This window comes from Besnoitia besnoiti, chromosome VIII, assembly GCF_002563875.1.
Source record: "Besnoitia besnoiti strain Bb-Ger1 chromosome VIII, whole genome shotgun sequence".
Taxonomy (NCBI): domain Eukaryota; phylum Apicomplexa; class Conoidasida; order Eucoccidiorida; family Sarcocystidae; genus Besnoitia; species Besnoitia besnoiti.
In genome coordinates this window covers 489,217-510,960 of record NC_042363.1, presented here as the reverse complement: position 1 = coordinate 510,960, position 21,744 = coordinate 489,217, and the positions used below count along the sequence as shown (strand labels likewise).

General features: G+C 57.8%; 4 protein-coding genes across 4 annotated transcripts; all 4 read right to left on the bottom strand.

Moving 5' to 3' along the window:
• Window positions 1-242: 242 nt before the first annotated feature.
• On the bottom strand, window positions 243-6,064 carry BESB_082090 (Tyrosine kinase-like (TKL) protein; the record flags this gene model as incomplete). The annotated part of the gene is made up of 3 exons (XM_029366559.1): window positions 243-472; window positions 803-895; window positions 1,207-6,064. The coding sequence occupies 3 exons, from the start codon at window positions 6,062-6,064 to the stop codon at window positions 243-245; spliced, it is 5,181 nt and encodes a 1,726-aa protein (XP_029217019.1).
• Window positions 6,065-8,084: 2,020 nt separating this feature from the next.
• Window positions 8,085-11,592, bottom strand: BESB_082080 (uncharacterized protein; the record flags this gene model as incomplete). Its single annotated transcript, XM_029366558.1, has 7 exons — window positions 8,085-8,506; window positions 9,037-9,136; window positions 9,415-9,467; window positions 9,926-9,990; window positions 10,317-10,386; window positions 11,079-11,139; window positions 11,533-11,592. The coding sequence occupies 7 exons, from the start codon at window positions 11,590-11,592 to the stop codon at window positions 8,085-8,087; spliced, it is 831 nt and encodes a 276-aa protein (XP_029217018.1).
• A 336-nt stretch (window positions 11,593-11,928) lies between these two features.
• On the bottom strand, window positions 11,929-13,917 carry BESB_082070 (leucine rich repeat-containing protein; the record flags this gene model as incomplete). The annotated part of the gene is made up of 5 exons (XM_029366557.1): window positions 11,929-12,023; window positions 12,424-12,587; window positions 13,050-13,162; window positions 13,330-13,436; window positions 13,752-13,917. 5 exons carry the CDS (start codon window positions 13,915-13,917, stop codon window positions 11,929-11,931), a joined length of 645 nt encoding a protein of 214 aa, XP_029217017.1.
• Window positions 13,918-16,309: 2,392 nt separating this feature from the next.
• BESB_082060 (ribosomal protein RPS7) lies at window positions 16,310-17,547 on the bottom strand (the record flags this gene model as incomplete). Its single annotated transcript, XM_029366556.1, has 3 exons — window positions 16,310-16,472; window positions 16,895-17,229; window positions 17,455-17,547. The coding sequence occupies 3 exons, from the start codon at window positions 17,545-17,547 to the stop codon at window positions 16,310-16,312; spliced, it is 591 nt and encodes a 196-aa protein (XP_029217016.1).
• Window positions 17,548-21,744: the final 4,197 nt, after the last annotated feature.

Here is a 21,744-nt window from a genome sequence, read left to right as displayed (position 1 = left end):
TGCCCGCGCGCCTCCCCGGCAGCCCGCGTCTGCTTGTCGGTTCGCCTCTCTTCTGCTCAGCCTGTACTCCGCAGTTGTCGTCGTGCGCTGCGCCTCTTCCCCTGTCGAGCGCTGCGGAGGCCGCGCGCCGTCTTGGGGTCAGGGAGGATTCAGTTTCGCGCGAACAGACCAGACGAACGGGCGTTCGCTCCCGCGGGCAGCTGAGGCGGGCGAGGAACCCCGGCGCCTGCGCGTTTCGCTGCTCACTCGCTGAGACCCAGCAGCGTGTTGAGATTCACTTCGACGTCGAGTGTGTTCGCCGCGTACAGCGCCTGCAGCTGGTGCGCGCACCAGGCGAACGAGGGCCGAAGCTGCGGCGAGTGGGACAGACACCGCGCGAGAATATCCTGCAGCGGCGGCGGGAAGCGCGAGAACACCGGCGTCGCGCCGCCGTAGCCGACCGCGGTGATGATGTGCGCAGGGCTGCTCATGCCTGCAAACAGAGCAGAGCCCGCGGAGCACCCCGCAACTGACAACGAGCGACGCACCCGATCGCCGTCCCTCGAGGGAAGAGTTTCGCCACGTGCGGAGACAACACAGTGCGCAGAGCGAAGCGGGCAACGTGGAGACAGAGGGAGGAAGGGAGAGTCAGCAGCGCACAACAGGAAGAAGTGGACACAGAAGACACGCGCCGAGAAAGAACCTCAAGTCTAAACCCGCGCAAAGACGCGGAAACACACAACGCAGAGACAACCTGACACCCTACATGCTTCGCCCAGAGCTCCGAAAACCCGGCGCTTGCGGCGGGATGAAAGAGTCTCACCTTCGAACGGGATTTTCCTCGCCAGCATCTCCCACAGCACCATGCCGAAGGAATACACATCTGCGGCGGCCGTGAAGGGCTCGCCTCGCAGCACTGCACAGGCCGACAGGCACCACACCGCACATGCACAGCCGTCAAGCACCTTTAGGGTTGAGTGTTTACTGCATCGAACTATCCGCCTCCGCGGGTCGGCTGAGGCGACACCCTTCCCACCGGAGGCCTGAGAAATCTCACAGGTCCACACCCGTCGCCATAAACCCTAAACCGCGTTGGCTCGCCTCCAGCTTGGTTCCAACGCTCGCCGGGTTCGGCGCCTTCCCAAATTCTCCCTTTGTCTCCTCTCTTCTCCCTCCTCTTCTCCCGTTGTCTCTTTTTCTCTCGATCTTTCTCCTTCCCTCGCTCACCTTCTGGCGCCATCCAGTGGTGCGTGCCGACGCATCCGAGGTGCGCCTCCTGCAGCTGCGCGCGCGCGTCGCCGGCAGCGCGGGCGCGGCGGCCTGTACCGGCGGCGCGGCTGTCGCGCGCGTTCTCTCCGGGGCGCAGCCTCCGGGCCTCGCGGGTCCCTGCGGGCTCCTCGGCTTCGGGCACAGTCTCGATGAGGGTGGCGAGCCCAAAGTCGCAGAGTTTGACCTCGCCGCGTTTGCCAAGCAGGACGTTCGGGCTCTTCAGGTCACAGTGCAGCACGCCCTGCTGATGCAGGTAGCGCATGCCGTGGCAGATGTCCCGCGCGAAGCGGACGACCTGCGTGTAGGAGAGCGAGAGGCGATGCATGTGCAGCAGGTCGAAGAGGGACCCCGCAGGCACGTACTCCGTGACGAGCCCGTAGAGCGGCGCAGAGACGACGCCTAGCAACATCGCGATGTTCGGATGCGCCAGGCGACACAGCACCGACAGCTCGCTGAAGAAGCTGCGCTGCAGCGCCCGCAACTCGCGCTGCCGAAAGATCTTTATCGCCACGCACATGTCCCCTGGAGACGCCGTCGCTGCCGGCGCCAACGCGCCCCGAAGCGCCGAGCCAGGCGGCAGCGGCGCACGCGAGGAGAGCAGCGGTGTCGGAGGCAGCGAGGGCGAAGGAGGCAGCGGAGGCGAGCCGTACCCCGTGTGGGGACACGCACAGCAGGCCTGGCGCGCGGCCGCAGCCGGGCGAGGGGCGACAGCCGCCGCGCCGCCGGCGCCTGGGGCTCTGGGGGGGCAGTGCGCGGGACATGCCTCTGGAGGCGCAGAAGCGTCCGCGGCTGAGACGCGCGGGGGGTCGACTGCGCCCGAGGTGGGCAGGCGCGGCGAGGGCGGCGTTTGCGTCTGCAGGCGGGAGCGGGCGTGCGCCCAGGCGTAGTAGTTTTGAACGTCGTGTTGATACTGGAGAAAAGCGTGTTTCTGCTGCTCGAGTTCGAGAGACCTGGTGTACCTCCAGCGCGCCCGGTAGACGCGGCTGTAGCCACCCTCGCCCAACCGGCCCTCGAGGCTGAGCTCCGCCGCAGGGATTTCTAGCGCCTCGACGATGCCCTGCGTCTTCTCGAGCTGCTCCTGGTCGCCGTAGAGCGTCCGCTGCGCGTGGCGGTGCTTCAGCTTGTGGAGCAAGCCCACGACCAGCAGAATCAAGCGGCGCTCCTCCCACGCCGCGATGCCCATGTCCTTCAGGTCGTCTTCTTGGAGCTGCAGCAGCGCGCAGCCGTCCACGTCCTGCGCCGCCAGGGTCTCAGTAAGGCGCAGCGGGAAGTCCATCGCCGAGAAGAAAAACGAGACCTCCCCCGTGCTCCACTCCTCGCACGCTGACGCCGACGACAGGCGCCGCGCCTCGCTCATCTGCTGCTGAAAAGCCGCGAAGCTCCGCCGCCGCGCCTCGGGCTCCTCAGCCCCCCCTCCGCTGCGACTCAGGAGCTCCCGCGCAGGGAGGCAAGGAAAGTCTCGGTCGCCAAGCGCCGCGGAATCCGGTCCTCTCCACGGTCTCTGGGGCGCCCTGCCGCCTCCTTCTCGCCCCGTGTCGCGTCTCCGCCGCCCTGCGTCAGACGCGTCTTGAGAGACTTCGGCCCTGCGCGAGTCTCCACGGCTCGCTCCAGCAGCCTCTGCTGCGCTTGCATGCACCCCTTCCTCCTTCGCTCGCCGCCGCTCTCCACGCGACGCCGAACAATGCGAATGCGAGGACGAGGAGAAGGAGGCTGAGGCCGGTGCGCCTCGAACGACCAGCGACGCGTCGGGAGACTCCCGCGGTCGCTGCGCCTCGTAACGCGTCGCTTGGAAACGCAGGGGGGGCGAGAGAGAGGACGAGGAAGAAGAGGACGAAGAAGCGCCACGTGTGTCTGCGGCCGGCACCTTGCTAGGCCCTCCCCCAGCCCGCGCTTCAGGGCCCTCTAGAGGCCTCCGCCGCCCCCTTTCTTCTGCGCAGTCTCTGCTCGAGGCCTCCGGCGTGCGAGACACACAGGCTGAGGAGCCCAGGTCGGCGCCCGCGTCCACTTGCCGGCGTTGCCTGCGTCTGCGTCTTCGCCTTCGTTCCTCATCGCGGAGCTGCGGCGAAGAGAAGCGCAGACTCGATTTCCTCGGGTAGGCCTGCATGCGCGGCAGCAGCGAGCGCGGGCGGCGGCGCGCGGTGCCTTCCGGTCGCGAGAAGCTCCGTCGCTCCCGTTCTCGTCTGGGACCGCGACGGCTGTCTCCCCCCCCCAGCACGTCCTGCTTCGCTTCGCCGTCTTTCTCTTCTTCTGCGTCCTCTTCGTACACCGAGGGCTGCTCGCTGCTGTCGATGAGCGAATACGGGCTGGGCGACGAGGGGCGCGCTCCAGCGAGCCGCGGGGTGCCGCCTCGCCTCGAGTCGTGGGGCTCCATCCCCTCTTCTTCCGAGGACGCCTGCAACGTCAAATCCGACGCGGAGACCTCCGCGGCCGCGACCCTCCCACGTCCTCGAGGGGGACGCCCGTCGTCGCCTTCGACGCGTGGGCAACGCCGAGAGGAATGGCCTTCTGTAGAGGACGCGGAGGCGGACGTGGCAGAGGAGGAGGACGAAGACGAAGTTGCGCGGTGACGCGACGTCGACGGGGCGAACGGGTGCGTCAGGCTTGGCACTTGTGTCTCCGCCGCCTCCTTTCCCCCCGTTGACCGCGTCTCCTCTGCCTTTTCTTCTCTGCTCACGCCCCTCCACGTGAGGGTATCTGCCTCGCCGACTGCGCGCTCGTCTGTGGGCTCGCGACTGCCGGCGCCACAGGGGGTCCTGCGCGCGGCGCTTCGGTGTTGGATTCTGCTGTTCAGCTCGGCGTCGGCGTCTGCGCGCTCGGGAGCCTGCGGGCGCGCGAGGGCGCCGAAGAAGAGGACCTCTTGCTTGAGGACGTAGCCGTCAGTCCACTCGCCCGCGTAGATACTTCCGGTGGGCTGGAAGAGGACGCCTTTGCCGTGCCGAACGCCGCGGCGGAAGCCGCCTACGTAGCGGACGCCTTTGGCCTGCGTTTGGACGCCGAGGCCCTCTTTGTAGTCATCGCGCCAGAAACCCTCGTACTTCAGCCCGGCGTTGCCGCGCACGGAGACACCCCACCCTGCGCGCTTGTCGCGCTCCCAGTGCCCGCAGTATCCTGCAGGCACGCGCGGCAAGGAGGCGGAGGACGCTAGCACCGCGAGCGCCGCGAGGAGTTCTTTCTCGTCGTCGTCGCCCTCCTCTTTGCCCGCTCGTCTCTCGCCGCCCGGTCCGAACAGCAGCGGCGGCAGACGGAGCGCGCCCTCCGCCCCGAGCGGCCTCCGCCCCTCGAGCGCTGCGAGGCAGCGGCCGCGGGCGCCGCCGCTGCCGCCTTTGCCGAGGAGGAGGAGCTGCGGACTCAGGCCGTCGAGCTGCTGCGGACGGAGGTCCTTTCCCGCGCACGCGCTCGCATGCGCGCGCACAGAGGCAGGGACCGTGTGTACGAACACCGTCGGCAGCTCCTTGGTGCCCGCGACGCCCCTGAGCAGCGAGAGCGCGCTCCAGTCGTTGCAGCTGAGAAGCGCCTCGCGCGGGAAGAAGGCGCAGGACGCGGAGGAGACGCGCGAGGCGGCGCCAGGCAACCGAATCAGCCCGTGCGGCGGATGCCTCAGCTCGAAAAACGAAGCCGAGGCGCTCGCAGCGCCGCCAGACAACGCGTAGCCGCAGCCGTGCCGAACCGAAGACGCAAACGTCTCCCCTCTGTACACCCGCCGATCAGGCCAGACCAAAATGCACACGCGCAGCGAGACGCTGCTGGGCGACCGGGGCGGCGCCGCCGGCGCGCGTCGCGGAGAAACCGAGCGGGCGTGACTCGCGAGCGGAGAATCCCTCAGGCCAAGCTGTCCCCCCGGCGCCTCCAAATGCGGGTCTGCGACGCAGTCCCTCCTCCCTGCCTCTCTCCCTCCTCCACCTCTTCCACCGAAGGCCGTCCCTTGATCTTTCCTTTGCCGACTTCGCAGGGGAAGGAGGCTGCTGGCGAGCCACGCGAGCCAGCCGCCAGGCTTCTCCGCATCTGCGTCTTCCTCTCCGCAGCCTCGCCCCTCTCTTCTGCCTCCTTGCCCTCTGCTGCCTCGCGCGTCGTCTCGCAGTCCCCCCGCAGGCAGCTCCGTCCGCCCGCCGTCGCCTCCGCGGGGGCTTGCGGAGCACGCGAGGTTCAGGTACGGGAAGGGGAGGGGCGACAACGCTGCGTAGTCCGGAAGGCGATTGCGGCGGCTGAGTTCCTCCAGCCCGAGCTCTGGCGAGTCGAGGAGAGACTGCAGCGAGCGCCCGCGGCGGCGACTCGCCTTGGTCGCAGACGAATAAGCAAGGCGGCGACTTCGCTTTCCGCCTGTCTCAGCTCCGCCGCCCTCGCGCCCCTGCGGGGCCTCGCCGCCTGGGGGGCCGTTGCCACAGGGCCCCCGCAGCTGCGACGCATGCGGCGATGAAGACGAAGCGGATGAGGAAGACGACGAATGCGAAGTGCTAGCCCGCATGTGCAAGAGCTCAGACGCGGCTTGGGGACTCGACACGACGTCGTCGCTGGTCGCCCGCCGCTGTCTGGCTGGGCGTGGAACCTCCGAACCCTGCGACGGAGACGGCCCTGCAGCCGCTTCCTCCAGGCCTACAGAGGGACGCCCGTGGGCGCGGCTCGCCGCGTCTTCTTCATCGCTGGCGGCCGCTTCTTCACACACAGACTCGGCGCAGAATTCGCCTCGCCCGCAGCCATCTTGTTGGGAGGCCTCCGAGCCCGCGGGGCCTAACGAAGGGGTTGGCAGCACGCAGGAGGACGGGCGGGCGTGGCAGGTAGGAGACGCCTCGAGGCGACGACTTGGAGACAACGTTCGCATAATACACAGATCTCGGCGCGCGTCTTTTTCCGCGCCCGCTGACTCCTTTTACCCGTCCTCTCGCCTCGACGCTGCGATTGCTTCTGGCGCGGCCGCGCGGCTTCGACGGAGCTCCTAAGAGCGACTGTGTTTCGATGTTTTCTCGACTCCTCCTCAGTTTACGTAGAGGCCCTCTGACGACAGCTTGTACCGTTGCTTCCAGGCGCATGCATCCTACATCTATCCGGCTTCCGTTGCCGCTGGCGCGGAAAAAGTGACCCGGCGAACTTTGAGAGGCCGAGAGATGCGGCTGTAAAACGATGCAGTATGAAGACAAAGCGGCGCCCAGCGCGAGGAAAAAGAGCGAAGGCCCAAGACGTAGGAGAAGAGTGGAGACAATATCCGAATGACACAGAGGAAACCAACCGCCAACCGTCAGACCGCAGACAGACCGCACACAGGGCCAGAAGCGCCGGCGAGGACAGACGAACGACGAAAAACGAAAAAGAAAGGGGGTCTCCACAGGGGGAGAGTGACTGAGACCTGGCAGAGCGGTTTACCAAATAGTGTGCCTTTGAGAGTCCCCGAGGAAGCCGCTGACTCACTTGGAGCCAGGCAGCCACGTGAAAACCGGGAAGAGCCTCACAGAGAAGAAAAGCGGAAGCGAATGTCGGGTAATGCAGGCGCATGCCCCGCCCGCCAGAACTGTCGATGCACAGGTGCGCGAACACTCGAGATGGGAGGATCAGAAAACGACTAGCGTGGACTAGACATCTAGCCTTCAGACAACAAGAATCGAAAACTCGGCCGAATGAAGAGACCAAAAGCAAAGTGGTGGCCGGGCAGGGAAACAACGAGAACCGCACAGCCAGCCAAAGCGGAGCCGAGAAGCGCAAGCATGCATGCAGTAAAAAAGTTGACCTGCGAAACTGAACAGCGACCGGAACGAGCGAAGTTGACATGGGTTTTTCTAACAAAGGCGGAAGGGAGCACACCAAAAAGAAGCACACACACATCTGCTTGAGCTTCCCTGCGAGGTGGCTTGGGTAAATACGAAACGAAAAAGCTAGCAGAAGGAGCTTCGCGGCTCTAAGCCACACAGCGAGACGAGACTGAGACGTCCACGCGCGAAGAAGCGCAGAGTGGATTGCGACTTCGGAATTTTCGCCAGGAAAACAGAAGTTTGAAGTGGATGATGCTGGGGAGCTGACTCTAGAAGGAACACACGTGATGTAGGTCCTTGCGGCATGCACATTCGTGAAAGACACGCGCGCTCTGACACGCACACAGATGGGCGCTGGGGCATATCCAATACTCCAACGGCGCCTCACCCAAGCGTCAAGGCAAATCCCTTTCTTGATATGTCATCCACCATGCATGGAGACCTCTATGCGCGCTGGAAGGTAAGCTTTTATCTGAGGAGCCTGAAGTGCTCATTCTGAGACTAAAGTGAGGATCCGGTGCTGCAAGCGCTGAGTCTCTCTCAGCGTGCCGATCTCGCCCTCGCTCTGCTTTCGCGTTCATTTCTACGCTATGTGGAGATTGGAAAGCCTCCTAGTGCGTGACGCATTTTCGACCTGGCCCTTACTCGGCAGCAAACCGGTGTTTTCGCCTTTTGTGAATGGCTTCGCCAGCTAAAGAGCTGATCCTGGACATGCCGTCAAGCTGTGCGCATGCCCCATACCGTGGGTACTGCAGCGTTTGCTCAAGAGAATGTCTCCTCAGGCTATTCCAGAGAGCCGACTTAGGAAACAAAAGTGCTTGCCGCGGCAGATGTTTCGTGGGTGCCTGGGCCTCAAGATAAAAATCAAGAAGAGAACTCTACCGCGCGAAAGTGGAGCGTGGCAGGAATGCCACAACTCGTGTAGAAGTTGCCACTTCACCCGACGCAAGGATCGGGACCCGACCAGACAGGCGGCGAAACCATGAACGAGCACCTGTAATGCGCTTCCCTTTCAGCTGTGAAAAAACTGTCACACGTACGATGGAGGCACTCCTGGATAAGAACCGCGGTAGCGAATAACTGGTTGAGACGTTCTTTCTAGCAGACGAACTCCAGCTCAGGAAGGTCATCATCGTCCACTGCAGGCACTGCTGTTTGTCGAGACTCTGTACCGTCTCGAGATCCAAGCAAAGGGTGGCGATTCGATTTCGAAGCATTTTCTTCGTTGCCCTCTAGCCCAACACGATTGCTGACGCAACCTGTGGAGTCACCGCCAAGTTCGTTTAGTTCGTTTTCTTGGGTGCTGGCTCCAGGTCCACGCTGGCTGCTCGCTTTTCGCGAGACTGCCCGCAATTCTGTCTCCACAGAAAAGCGTTCTTTCTGTCGCTCAGACATATGCTGCACTGCTTTCCCCGTCACGTTTAGCATATCTGCGACTGTCACGTGGTCAGAGTCACACTGAGCCGTGGAGCAACGTGAGCGCGAACTTGGTTCCTGCGAGGCGGCCTCGTAGGTGCTTTCTGACGACAGATTCAGGCAAAACACGTATTACCGGAGGAAGATAAGACCTCTTCTGTGGAAATTCCCACACGGAAAGAAGGTCTTTCCATGCCGCCCCTCGGATCGCGGATTTTTTTCGGTGCGTCTGACTGAAAAATAAATGCCTGTGGTAGTCAATAAACCGTATATGCCCAGAGCGTGAGCAGCTGAACAGCCGCGCGAAACGCTTCTCCATCTGCCGCCGATTCTTTGGAATAGTCCTCTATCGTCTGAACCCGAGCGGTAGGGCCGCCTCCTGGGCGCCCACGCGCGTCTCACAGCGCGGAAGACAGATATTTTCAGGGACGTTTTTAAGGCGTTGGCGTGCTGCCCTGGCCCTCGACGCAGATAGGGGCCCGAAGTAGGCTGAACTCGAGAGTGTATGCGGCGCTGGTTCTTGGATGCGAAATCATTATCATATCTATATATATATATATATATATATATACATTTAGGGGCACTCTTAACTCCTGCAGACGAGCAGGTTCACGCATCCAGTAGGCCCGCCTACTCTGTGCAGACGTCGCAGTCATCTTCCGAAGCGCGCGCGGGGGGGGATTCACCAGCGGCATCACAATTCGCAGGTGACCGGTCGCCTTAGACCGCTGAACCTGAGTGCCGCCCGACAAAACGAGGCTTGCAATCCGTTCCTGCCGAAACCCAAGCCGTGGCCTCGGGAAGGAGGGAGGTGACGCCTCACGCACCGTGCGCCAGCGACGATATAGGAATCGGCACAGAGAGTCCTAAATTGACGTAGAGGGCTGGGAGAGGCTAGGGAGGATTGCAGGCGCAGCGCAAGATAGGGAGCAACATCTAAGAGGGAACTGAACCAGCAGAGGCACGTCGCCGCACAGCTGGCAGCGTTTTTCAACTGCGGTTGCGAACTCACCTGCGATTCATCTACCAGCACTTCGGCCGGCAGGCGAAGCTGCGTCACTTTCCCTGACAGAGCGAAACCGAATCGAGAACGACAACCAGACACAACACCACAAGTCCTCTCTATTCCTTATGTTTACGATAAAATTGAGATGCGCACTCCTTGAGCGGCCCGAATGGAGGAGAGCTACACGCCAGGAATGGAGGCGGAAGGGAACCGCGTGATTCGAAAAGAAATTATAGGAAGCAAGGCTCGAGAGGATTTCGGAGGTACCTGCACCAAAAATTCTCGGGTGTGAGAGAGACTATCCGAAGCTAACGAAGAACAGAAGCACCGGCGCGTGTCTGAATGCAGGTTTAGATATTCGAAGCCACGCAGAGTATGGAATGGAGCTGTAAGCGCTTGTCCGCCCCTTCACATAGAGCCAGTGCTGTGCACGTATGATAACCAGGCACCTAGAGGAATAATTGCTAAGCGGTGTATTTTTTAAGAGAGCGATGAGCAGCCTGGTGCCGCGTCTCACCCTTGATGGTACACCGGACATAGTCCGGATGGACGTCGACGTCAATCGCCGACGTGCACAGATAGCTGAGACATCCACATAGAGAGGCTGTGCTTCACGCGGTCTCAATACGTTCTATCTATCTGTTGTCTTCGGCTCATTTCTACACACCTGCGAATCCTATATATATATATGCATGTGTCGCTCTACCTTGCCTCTTTCTCGTATGCCGAAGTCCCAGGCCTCGGGGTGTCTCGGTTGCCCCTGGGGGCAGTTCCCCCCTGTATTCCGTCTGTAAATTCGAGTCTCGCCCCGCGCCAATCTTTCTGTGTGGCAGGCTCTCGACTTCACCGAAGATCCGCTTTCGCGCGCGGCTTTATTGCGAGGACGACCTCGCGCCTTTAGAGCTCACCGGGGCGCTTCGATCTCGAGAATAATTTTGTCAGGCTCGGAAGACTGATCAAGAGCAAAGGGGTAGCGACCTGCACAGAAGACGCAGGGCTGGCAGGAAACAACGTAATAGCGTACGCGCGTCTTGATTGGCGAACGCTGCCTCCCCGCGCACCGCATGCCACACTCTAGCAGCAAGTCTCGTTACTATCGCCGTTTCTGTCTGTATTTCCGTATATACATATATATATGCGTGCATGTGAAGGCAGCCCCCTCGCACAGTTTGTGGCTTATTGAGTCTGAGTGGTACTCTATAGCATTTTATGCGATGTTGAAAGTGCCAGTGCCCCCACGCCCAAAACCGGTGGTTTGTTAGTATTGACATTTCAGCGAGGAGACCCCGAAAGGAAGAACCCTGCTGCGCCGATCGAGCTTGAGCAGATATGCTAAGATAGCACGCACTCGACAGTGTGAGCTGAATCTGCGCTTTGTATACACTTGCATGCTCCCGCACTCGTATTGACGCTTCCCAATCGCAGACGGCAAGAGGAATACGAGCGTGTACCTATTGGTTCGTTCGGCATCGGTACCTACGGAAGCGTCAGTGACGTAGACGGACTAATATGAAAAAGAAGGCGTCTACCAAAGAGAATGCTATGATATTCGTACAGCTTGTATACAAATATTGGTTGTTCAAATATACGCTGGATACCACTGCACTGAATGCACTCAACACGATGATCATTGTGAAGTCATCCGGCCCTGTCGGTTCTCGAATCCAGACCTTGGTTGCACTGCCGAATTTCGCCCTTGTCGTTGTAGATGCTTGGAGGCTCCGCACGTTGCTGATTTCACACAACGGAGAAAAACCGCGGGTTGTGATTCCGTGAGCATCTTGGGGGGACGCGCGCAGTCTGAAAGGGCCATGCGCAGAGCCTGTGCTGCCGCAGGCCTGTTTGTATTCTAAAGCACGAGAGTGCTCCGCCATCTTTCTTTGGGGATGAGAGAGGTGGCGTCGCAAGCTTCTACAGATCGTGTGGGGGTTCCCCACCTCCATGGACCAGTGCGCAGACGGCGGTGGGCGTTCTACTCAAAGCGTGGAGCGGAGCTTCGGCAGTCGGTGTGAAACGGAGCTTCCTTTCTGGAGCCTACTGCCTCTGATCACGCTGGTAGCATCGTGGACACCGTGTGTGGAGAACGAGGGGCGTGTGTGTGGGGGTGAGGAAGAAGACACCTACCTTTTTCTCGCTGCCGTGAGCCTTCTTCTCCTTCTCTTCTCGCTCCTGAGACACACGCATTACGTCTTTTGGCGCGTACACCGAACGTTGCCGAGAATTCTCCGTTTCCAGCGCTCTGCTAGGCCTCAACACGAGTTCTGCAGTCAGGATTGCGCGAAGAAAAGCCTTTTTCCAATTCACGCTTCCCCCGAGGCTTGGCTCCACGTGTTGACCGAGCCGAATGACATGCAGGTGAGTGGAAAAGCACTCAGCTCTCTGTGTTATGAGCGAACTGGCATTTGTTTGAGTGTAGTCACACATGCGGGGGCGAGTCACTTCGCTCTGTGCGAGCCGCTGTGACCAGTTAGTTGCGTGCTCGGGTACGCGTCAGCTTGGGAGCTTTAACTGGATCAAACCTCAGCGGGGCTTTGTGTGCGAGTGGCTTACTCGTGCCATGTCAAGATACATTTTTTTCCTGTTTTCCGTAGTGTACGCGGTCGCCGACTCCTCTTCTGTTTCGCACCAGGGAACCCACATAGACTTGCCGTTGTGGCCTGCAGCGAGCGGCGGCGTTGTTGTTCCTTACAAACACCTCGCGCAATGGCTTCTTTGGCATTTCACTCTGTGCTTCAAATGCTTCACGTATGCAGTGCATGCCGCGGCGCAGAGGCACACGGTGCAGCTACCTGTTTACAGGTCTGGCCATATAGATATCTGTATCGATATGTATTTACATATGAGTACATATATCTATATGCGTACATAACCACCGGAGTGTATCCATGTTGATTCACAGACAAAGCAGCAATACCCACACAATCGTCCAAACTGTCCTTGCAACGCTTCATGTGTGCTGACGCGTCCTTCTAGATTCTGTCAAAAGGTGGAATCCTTCGGCGTTCCTGACCTCACTTTTCGGATTCGTTTGTTTTTTCCGGATTTCCTCAACCAATTGCATCTTCAGAGCGGGCAGGCGCCTGGCGGCTTCGATTCGCTCGGTCGGTGTGATCACCCTGCCGTCAAGCTGCCTCAGCTGAGGCAGATGTGCGACGACAAACAGCCGGCAGCCGTCCCATCTGAAAGCCCGCAGGTCGGAGCGCGTTTGGCAGCGCGTAAAGAGGACACGCTCGAGTAGTTAGAGAAAAAGATGTAGAATTTTACCCACAACTGCAGCAGACGACGTGCGGTTGTCCCTTTTTCTTCCTCTCTTTCTCTGTGCATGTAAATATATATATATATATACGAAAGCATGCACGTTTGCGAATTTGTACGGGCACGTTGATCTATAACTCCCCCCAAAATCTGATAAATAATCTTGTCTCAGAGATGACCACTGCGAATACGATGCTACTGATCAGACTAGCATCTGCGTAATAGTTTTCTTTCGCTGTTAAGATGTGTGAGAACAGGAATCCATATAGTATGCCTAGAACATTATCGGTAGACGGGGCGTGTCCCGTGGGACGTGCAGATATTTCGACACCCCTTGCAGATCGTTTTACGAATACAGGTACCATCAACAGGCGTAAGAAACGTACTCGGTGCACGGATTTCCCATGAGGTAAAGGTCGTCCAGTTTCTCATTGGCTTGCAAGTTGAAGACGGATTCTTCGAGGCCGGTAACGTCGATGAAGTTTACGGTTAGATCAAGCTGGAACGCGCAGACGCGGTAACGATTTTAAAAGCAATCCCATCGAAAACCGGTGGTTTGTCAATATTTATGTCATCTTCGATAACCGCTGTCCGTGCATGAAGGGCTCTGAACTCCCGCCTTTTTCAGTGCAAAGTTGGGCGCAGCTGCCGAATTGCGGCACTCACCTTTTTCAAGCTCTCGCATCCCTTGAGGTTTTCAACTTTCGTAATGTTATTCAGAGCCAGATTCAGGTACTCCAGCTCTTTCAGTCTCTGTACGTTTTCAATCTTCTCTGCAGAGGGCACCCCGACACATCCTCTCTGTATCGTGGTCGTTCAGCCACCGCGCCTACGGCGTCCAGTGAAGGAGGCAAATTAGGCTCAGTCCAGAATGCGTACGCATCCGAATATGCATCAAAATATAGATAACTAGTGGAAAGGGCGCATGTAGAAGCCGCTGGAGCGACGAGACGCCGATGTCTTAGGCTCTGGTTGAGAATTTTAGCGTCTCCACAGGACGTGTAGCCATGTACCTCTCCGCAACCTCGCCCTCCTGAGACTAAAGAGTAGGTGCCTTGTCCCGTTGGGCAGTGAGTGAACTTGTTTACCGATGATGTTGTTTTGAAGGAGAAGGATTTTCAGGTGCTTGCACAGCTTGTCAATATTTTCGATCTTCTCGATTTCAAACTGGTGGAGCGCGACTTCCTCGAGCTCCGACAAGAGGCCGTCATTGTGCTCGGAGCGTTGCCGCAAGAGCTGCTCTGTGATGCGCATCTGCGGACGACGCGGAACACATATCCACTCGGCAGCGGACAGCATACTATTGGAACTACCATGTCTTTGTTTTTCTTGATTTGAGTTATGCAGTTCTGGCTTAAAGAAAATAGCGCTAGTGGCAGCTTCCGGGCGACTCGAGTAAACTCTAGGTTGGATGGGAAGTCAATGATGCCGTTTCCCAGGTGCCCCAGTTTCCGTTGGAAGATTATCAGGTAGCCGAATTTCCATCTGCAAGTATTTCGCTTTTTAGTGTGCCTCAGCGCTTAGCAAGATCTGCTGTACGCGCCCCAAGGTCAAGGCGCAGCCAGCCATGAAGGTTCGCTTCCCACTCTGACAGCTTTGTCCAACAAGAAGGACAGAGAGGTGCTAGGTATGCTGTCTCGAAAAACTTCGCCCCAGGTCAAACTACGCAGCAGAGTGGCGGTCGCTAGAGGGATGGACAGGGAGGGCTCGATGGCATGTACTGCGTGTGTGCTTCCACCAGGCTCACTTGCTGGCTCACCTTGGTGGCTGTGGTATCCTCTATGACCAAGGGTATGATGGCCTTCGTGTGCACTCGAGACCAAATATGGGGAACAAAAAGGCAGCAAAATGCTTGGCCACAGAGGAACTGTTCTTAAGGAGCTACAGAAACGCGTCAGAGTGCACAGCCCACCTGCTGGTCGTCGCCTTGTGCGCGACCGTGCGAACACTTAGATCGAACCGGCTGCGCGTGCTCAAAGAACCACGTATGAGGCTGTCCACCGACGAGGTTACGCGAATGCCCGTAATCTGTCGAATTTCTGCATGCAGAGACCAGTCTCACTGCTTCCCTTCTGACCTGAGATTCGCTTGCGGAAGTCAAATAAAGCAAAATCTGCTGTTGCTGCGTTTGCTTTCTTGTGTTGGGGGGGCGCGTGCACCCCGTGTTTTGCACCTAACAATCCGGCACCTACGCTCGTGTGCGTTTTGAGAAAATCCGTTTTCCGAGGTCTGTGGATGGTAATGATCGAATAGTATCACCGCGTGGCTCTCCTCGGCAGGCTGCTGCTAATTTGTCTGTTTCCGCGTTCTTGTGAAGCTTTTGGATTCAAAGTATAGACTCTAACAAAGGCTCTTGACGCCCTAAGTGTTATGCGTTCTCCACGGTTTTTCCTAATCACGACGAGCCGGTAACGCCGGATTTTACGCCGCGTAAGCACGGAGAAACTGCTCGAGCGTCACGAAGGCGCTTGGAAAGGGGCTGTTCCGGGCAAGAGTTGCTATTTACGAAGCTTCAGTGTGTTCGGGGGGATGTTCTAGCAGTGTTAGGACAGCAAGTGGTAAAGGACCGTGAGCTAATTTGTGCCTGCCTTCTCTGTACAAGCCGGTTGCGGAAACGAGCTCAGGAAGCAGACCATGCCAGCAGCAGCCGGCTCAAACTACACGGCCTACTTTGCTGCATCGATCCTCCTCTTTCGAGTGACCTTGGCACGCTTTTGGCATTGACTCAGGGCCTGCCTGTCGCCGTATCCCGCACGACGCAGCAGCTGGCCCTCGCGAAGGCGTCTAAGTCTGTAGCAGCTAGCACGTTTGAGGTTTATGCTATTTGTATGCTGCCGAGCATGCACGCAGCCGCGTGTGCCGTTTCTAGTCGCCATGGTGTACCCTCGTCAACCAGAAATACCACATCGTGTTTCGCCTTTGGGCACTACCTGCTTCGCTAAGGAACCCGTCCAGACCGACTGGCGGCGGGGTGAGGTCAGCGCCTTCTGCTGCTTACAACGGCATTACACGTGGGTCGTAAAGTTCTGAGGTTGGTCTCTGTCGGCGACCAAGGTCATCGAAATCCTGGCGTTGTAAGCAAATCAACGAGGGCGATCCAGCACGCCAGCCCACACACTGCAAGTATGGCGCCAAGAACGAGCAAGGCCTTCCTCTGCTCAGCCCCGGCACGCACACACTCTTGTAGGGAATAGGAGCCTGTCTGCGCGTTTGGACAGACAGCAGGGTACGTTTAGACAAGAGTGCGACGAGGAGAACTGACAAATACTTAGCCTTTTCCTTCTGAAAGAACGGTAGAGAGAAGATGCAAGAAGGTTTCTGGAGTTCTGTCGGAGAAAAAAGCACGACAAAAGAGAAAGAATCCAGTCACACGTGCGCACACACCGCCACCGAAGTGCCTCCACATGTGAGAGTCCTCCGCCCCCTTCAGTCGTTCTTTACCCTAGACTCCTTCCCAACTGTCCTCTCCATCGAGCCCTTTCCTCCAGCGGCTAGCTCACTTCCCTGCACGCACATAGACTCCATGTTGACAGGCCGGGTTTCCACCCCCGTCTTCTCCACCCGACACACACCAGGGAAAGGCACGTTCTCCAACGCACAAAGAGGCTCGAGAGCAAAGAAACGAACAGTAGCCTAGAGAAAATGTCTAGTAGGCATGCTGAGGAAAGACGAAGACCGCATCCTTGTTGGTCAGCTTCTTGTAGACCGCGGCGAAGGTCTCCAACTTGTCCTCAATGTTGTCCTTCTGCTTGTCACGCGGGTCAAGGAGAACCTTGAGGGTCTTGGTGTTGTCAACACGCACGCGCAGTCTGAAAAACGGGGAACGGACAGCCGAGACGAAACCAACACGTCTCAGCCGTCGCGCTGCGGGCCTCGCGACCCGTCCTGCAATCGTAGAGGGTGCCCCAGCCCCCCCCTCCGCTCCCACGATCTGATAAAAGTCCGCCGCCAGCCGCCCTCTGCCCCAGGAACTGGGGGATCGAGGGCATCTCCGACCGCCCTGCATCGCTGCAAAAACCCTCGAGGCACTTCAGCCGAGACTCCACGACCCGCCGTCCTCCCCAATTTCACCCACGCGCGGCTGACTCGCCAACCGCGCCTTTCCCTCTTCACGGGCTGCACACGCTCGAGACGCCTGCGCCGTCCCCGTTCCTCCCCCTCCCCTCCCTCCCAAACACCCTGCAGCTGAGACGGCACTTCATCGCGCTTCACGCGACCCGTCCACACTCACCTCTTGCCAACGATTTCTGTGGGGCTGACGATGTCCTCGAGCATGCTCTCCTGAACGGAGGTGAGGGTTCGGCTCCGGGGTCGGACCTTGAGACCCTTGCGCTTGAAGTCAAGCGGGAGCATGGTGCGCTGGGCCACGAGGACGACGTGCTTCTTCAGCTTCTTCTCCAACTCCTGAACGAGGCGGCCCTGAATCTTCTTCACCGTCTTCTGGTAGACAGCGTACGGGACGAAGACAACCAGCGCCTTCTTGCGGCCCTGAGGCACCTCCACCTCCTTCACGGAGCTAATCACCAAGTGGCGGACATCGCCCTTCAAGTCCGACTGGCTGCTTGTCTGCATCACACACGCAGGAAAACACATCAGGACAGCAGTCTAAGACGCGAACATAGACCCCCCCGCACTGACCTCGACACAGCCAGACAAATGCATGGTATATGCGCATCGCAAACTTCAAACGGCGTTTAAGTTCCCGTCAAAACGCATACTGAGACCATTTACGTATTTCGCGGCGGACCGCACATCAATTGTGTCGACATCGGTGTCCATCGAAGGACGTACCTCGATATCGAAGAGGCACTTGGCAACTTCATTTTCGATCTCGGTGGGCTCAACGCCCTGAGGCTTCACGAGCTTCTTCTTGAAGTTCATCATCCTGGCGACAAATCGAACGAATCACCAGAACGTGAGATCTGCAAACACAACACAGTCCAGCGGAAACAGCGTCAGACATGCAGCCATTCCGTGAAGGCAAGGCTTCCGCGTAGTTGCCTGCTTGCCCCCCCGTGCCTTTCCAGGACCTCTCCAATGCGCACGAAACGCCCTCCACCTCCTGTCGTCCCTACCGAACTGCGTCCACTGAATGCCGCACCGGCTCTGTTCCCCTATTCCACGACAAGCGAACGAGCCAACCCTGGAACCATTCACCAGAAGATTCGAAGGATTGAGGTGAATACCGAAACATGAAGAGGGAAAACCCACCGGGTCAGACACAGCGTACACCACGCATGCAACGCCTCAGCGGGGGCACAGAGACTGCTGGGATTTACAGTACGCAGAGAAGCGAGAAAAACAGAAAGAAAAACACAGGGATACTTTTCCTTGGCATGCCGCAAAATGCAGTGGAGCTGACCCTTCTTGTGCAGGGGCAGAGGAGGACCGAGCAGCGGGGTAAATCGAATTCACCCAGTTGCTCAACTCCACAGAAGCGGTAACGGAGGGCGGCACAGTGGCAGTGCCTCGACGAACAGAAAACTACGCAAACAGATGAAAAAACAGAGATATGCATACACGGATTGTATATGACATGTACATCTGTTTGCGTATGCACAACCACTCGAGAAAGCGGAGGCGGCCGGCGGCCGCGCGTACCGCGGCGCAGAAGCACTGGCGCTTTCCGCCGACAAATATAAAAAGTAACACGCCTCCAGACAAGACAGAACTCCAAAGGAAGCTCCGAAGACGTAAATTCGACACGCACCTGACAGGAAAAAAAAAGGAACCGGAAAGTCGTGTGCTGTGGGGTGGCGCTGCGACGGCGCCGCTCTGTCTCCGTGCGCGGGGATAAACGGCCACGGATACAAAACAACTACCAAACCAGTGGAAGGGAAACCCCTAATAAAGCCCGGTTCTGCACACGGAAATCGCTCTTACCTCGTGAAATTCGCAGCCAAACAATCATGTGTTAGACCTTGGAAGAGAAAGGAGCTCAAAGTTCACCGTCGTCCCCCATACGACCAGCTCTCAGGGGTCTTTTTCCTGAGTGAGGGAAATAATGCGCATGCAGCAGCACGTGCTACGTGGAGGCGGGCTTTGTACAAGTAGCAAATTGAATGCACTATATAAGCACGGAGCGTATATACGAAAGTACGCGGCTGGCAAGCGAGCCAAATCCAGCCACCAGACAATTCAAAAAACACTTTGCACGGGGCTTGCGACACAGAGGAGGCGTTTTTTACTCCCATGACCACCGAATATACATTTAGGTGACACCTGAGAGATGGTCTTTGAATTCGATCGCGGTTGGCGCTGCAGGTGAATGACATATCGGACTCCGCAGTACCGCTGAAAGCGCAACCGCGGTGCGACGGGGCAGCGATGAATCGAGGTGACCCAATTGGAAATCCATGGTACGCATGGAAATCCAGTATTCTCTGTGATAACCACTATGCAGTTGGCTTTGGACTCGCTAGTAATTATGGATTCAGGCACCCAGGTTAGCTGTTTTCCGCGTTGCTGTGAAACGCGATAGAGACAGACGACACTTTACGCTATGGTCTAGCAAGCGCCGCCACTTCTGTAGTCCTTGCAGGTTCCGTGCGAGCAACAAACATGAGATTCATTGCCAATTGCGACACTCTTACTTTGGAACAAGCCCGTCGTAGATTCCAGAATTCTATGTCAGTTCACCTTGACTTCTGTCCCATGCCCGCGTCGCCGGGTATGAATATCAGTTTCCTGCAGAGGTAGTTTCCGGCGGAGGCGTGGATGTCAGTATCGGAAGGATCTTGTGGTTTCGTGGCTTCGATGCCGTGACATCTCCGCAGCACTGCAATCACCTAGTGCATCGACATGGTAGCAGTCTGCGCGAAGCTGAAGAATGCGTATGCGTAACCTACGGGCGGCCACCGACACTGGCGTAATACAGAAGCATGTCAAGAGCGTGTGTTGTCACGTAATCCACATGAATCAGACCGTCACCCCAGCGGGAATACCTGGGTGTCCATACCTTAATTGGATGGCAGCACGGAGACAGTTTCTACCAGCCGAGCCCAAACCGTTGCCTCCGCGGCAGCTTGGGTGCAGCAGCATGTGAGACGGCACGGTCCCCCATCCTCGCTATCGTTTGAGGCGTGTACAGTACTTCAAGCCCCAAAAGGCCGATTGTCCCCACCGCAACAGAGGCTGATACTCGATACTCGCGTTTTGCGGGTTGCTGTTGAGGGGCAACACATACGCAGAGCAGTTCCGCGCTCGGTAACAACAGCCAATCGTCGGCTTAGGAAAGACTGACATTATGCAGTTCCGATAAACACCGGAAAGCCTACTATATACATCTATATATATGCATCAGCTGCGCCCGCACAACACCAGAGAGCGTGCCAACTGTCAATCCATGTCTTTACTTCAGGGCCTCGATCGACTGAATGTGGGGCTGGACAAACAATAGTGACAGAAGTGTCCACTGGTTGAGGAACAGTGTTGCAAATCTTTTGGTACTCAAGACCGGCTCCCAAGAATTCACGGCCCGTCGACCTTTGCACGTGTCGGCGCACGACATTAAACAGCCACCTTGGGTGGTAGGAACGATCTGCCTTCAGACAACACAGGATGGGCTTAGACGAGGCAGCTACTGTAGCATCAACAGGTAACACGTTCATAAAGTGCGCGGCCCTTCGCCTGCATGTTCTATGCTACCTAGTTGCTCCGTTTTTACTATGGGACATGAGGCTCTTAGCCTAAACTGAATCTTGAGCCAATGGAAACAACTTCGGGCAACGGTGAACTAGGTCCTCAAACACTGATGTGATGTGCTACAAGAGAAAATTACAGAACTTTGTAAGGGGACACGGCGAGACTCCGCGCGCCTATCCCGAAAAAAATTCGCCCACCAGACGACGAGCCTCGCACGGTAGCTCGTAGGAATGATAATCTACACGACCTGGGAGAAAGAACTGTGGAGCTTCTCCATTATGACGTAGGCCCTCTGCAAATATTTTTGTATGCACTTTCTTTGTTCTCCTTCCTCACTTCGGGTTTGGGCGATTTCGACATTTGCTGCTCTGTCTCGCTTCCCTCAGCTAATTAGGGAGAGGGGATCGAACAAAATGCCGGAGGCTGACCCGAGAAACTGTACGTGCGTTTTGACCGACAACCGTCTCTAATGTGACCTTTCTGTGCGCACGCATAAAACTGTTATCTAATGGGGTGGTGGCTGCGATGAAACACAGCCGAACAGAGCCGCGAACGTGTCCGGCAGACAGAGCACTGGCCGACGGCTGTTTATCTCTTTACGTATATACATATGCAATTTCCTCCGCTGTATTCCACTGGGAATTGCCGAAGAGAAACGCTAGCGTACGCAGTATATGAAAGACAACACCGGGACTCAATCGGAGAAACAATCTCAAACGGAAGGGCGTGCGTGAGCTGTGGAGGCGTGGACGGCGGCAAAAAAGGCCAGCACCAGGACGGCACCACCCCCCCCCCCCGGGGCTTGTACCCCGTGGTCCACCGAGCCGCCACTAGACGTGTAGACGGCCGACCGTCGTTGTCCACAGGTGCCGTTGCTTCGCGCGACTCCCCTCAACAGTCCCCTTCGATCTTGTTTTCTAATGACATGGAACTTTTTCTTGGCGGAAATTTAGCCAGGAGCAATGCGACAAACTGGCTGAAGTGCACTTTCTGTGGGCGCTGCGTCGCGTGACCAAAGATGAACAAGACGGCGCACCTCCGCCGGCGGGCCCTTGCCCGCAGTTCGTCGCATACTCCACCTGCCTGACATCTGCGTGCATCCTCCCTTCGTTTGACTGTCCGCATAGGCTTACAGGTACTTTAGCGAGCTTGCCAGAGCTCAAGGATGCACAGCGAACGCCGACTTGCGGTTGTTATTCGAGGTTGACGACACCGCAAAGTCGTTCCGGTACCCAAAGGGTTGAAAGGAGTGCGAACCTGCGCAGGAGACTATGTGTGTCGGGGGACGGACTGTTCCGTGAAGCTGGACCAACTTGTCAGTGAAGCGAAACTGGACAACCTCGAAAACGAGTCGTATACCCTAACTCTATCGAACGGCGGCATTCGGGAGAAGAGGTCATAGTACTCCAGTTGCTTTGATCCGTCAGTGTCGGCGTT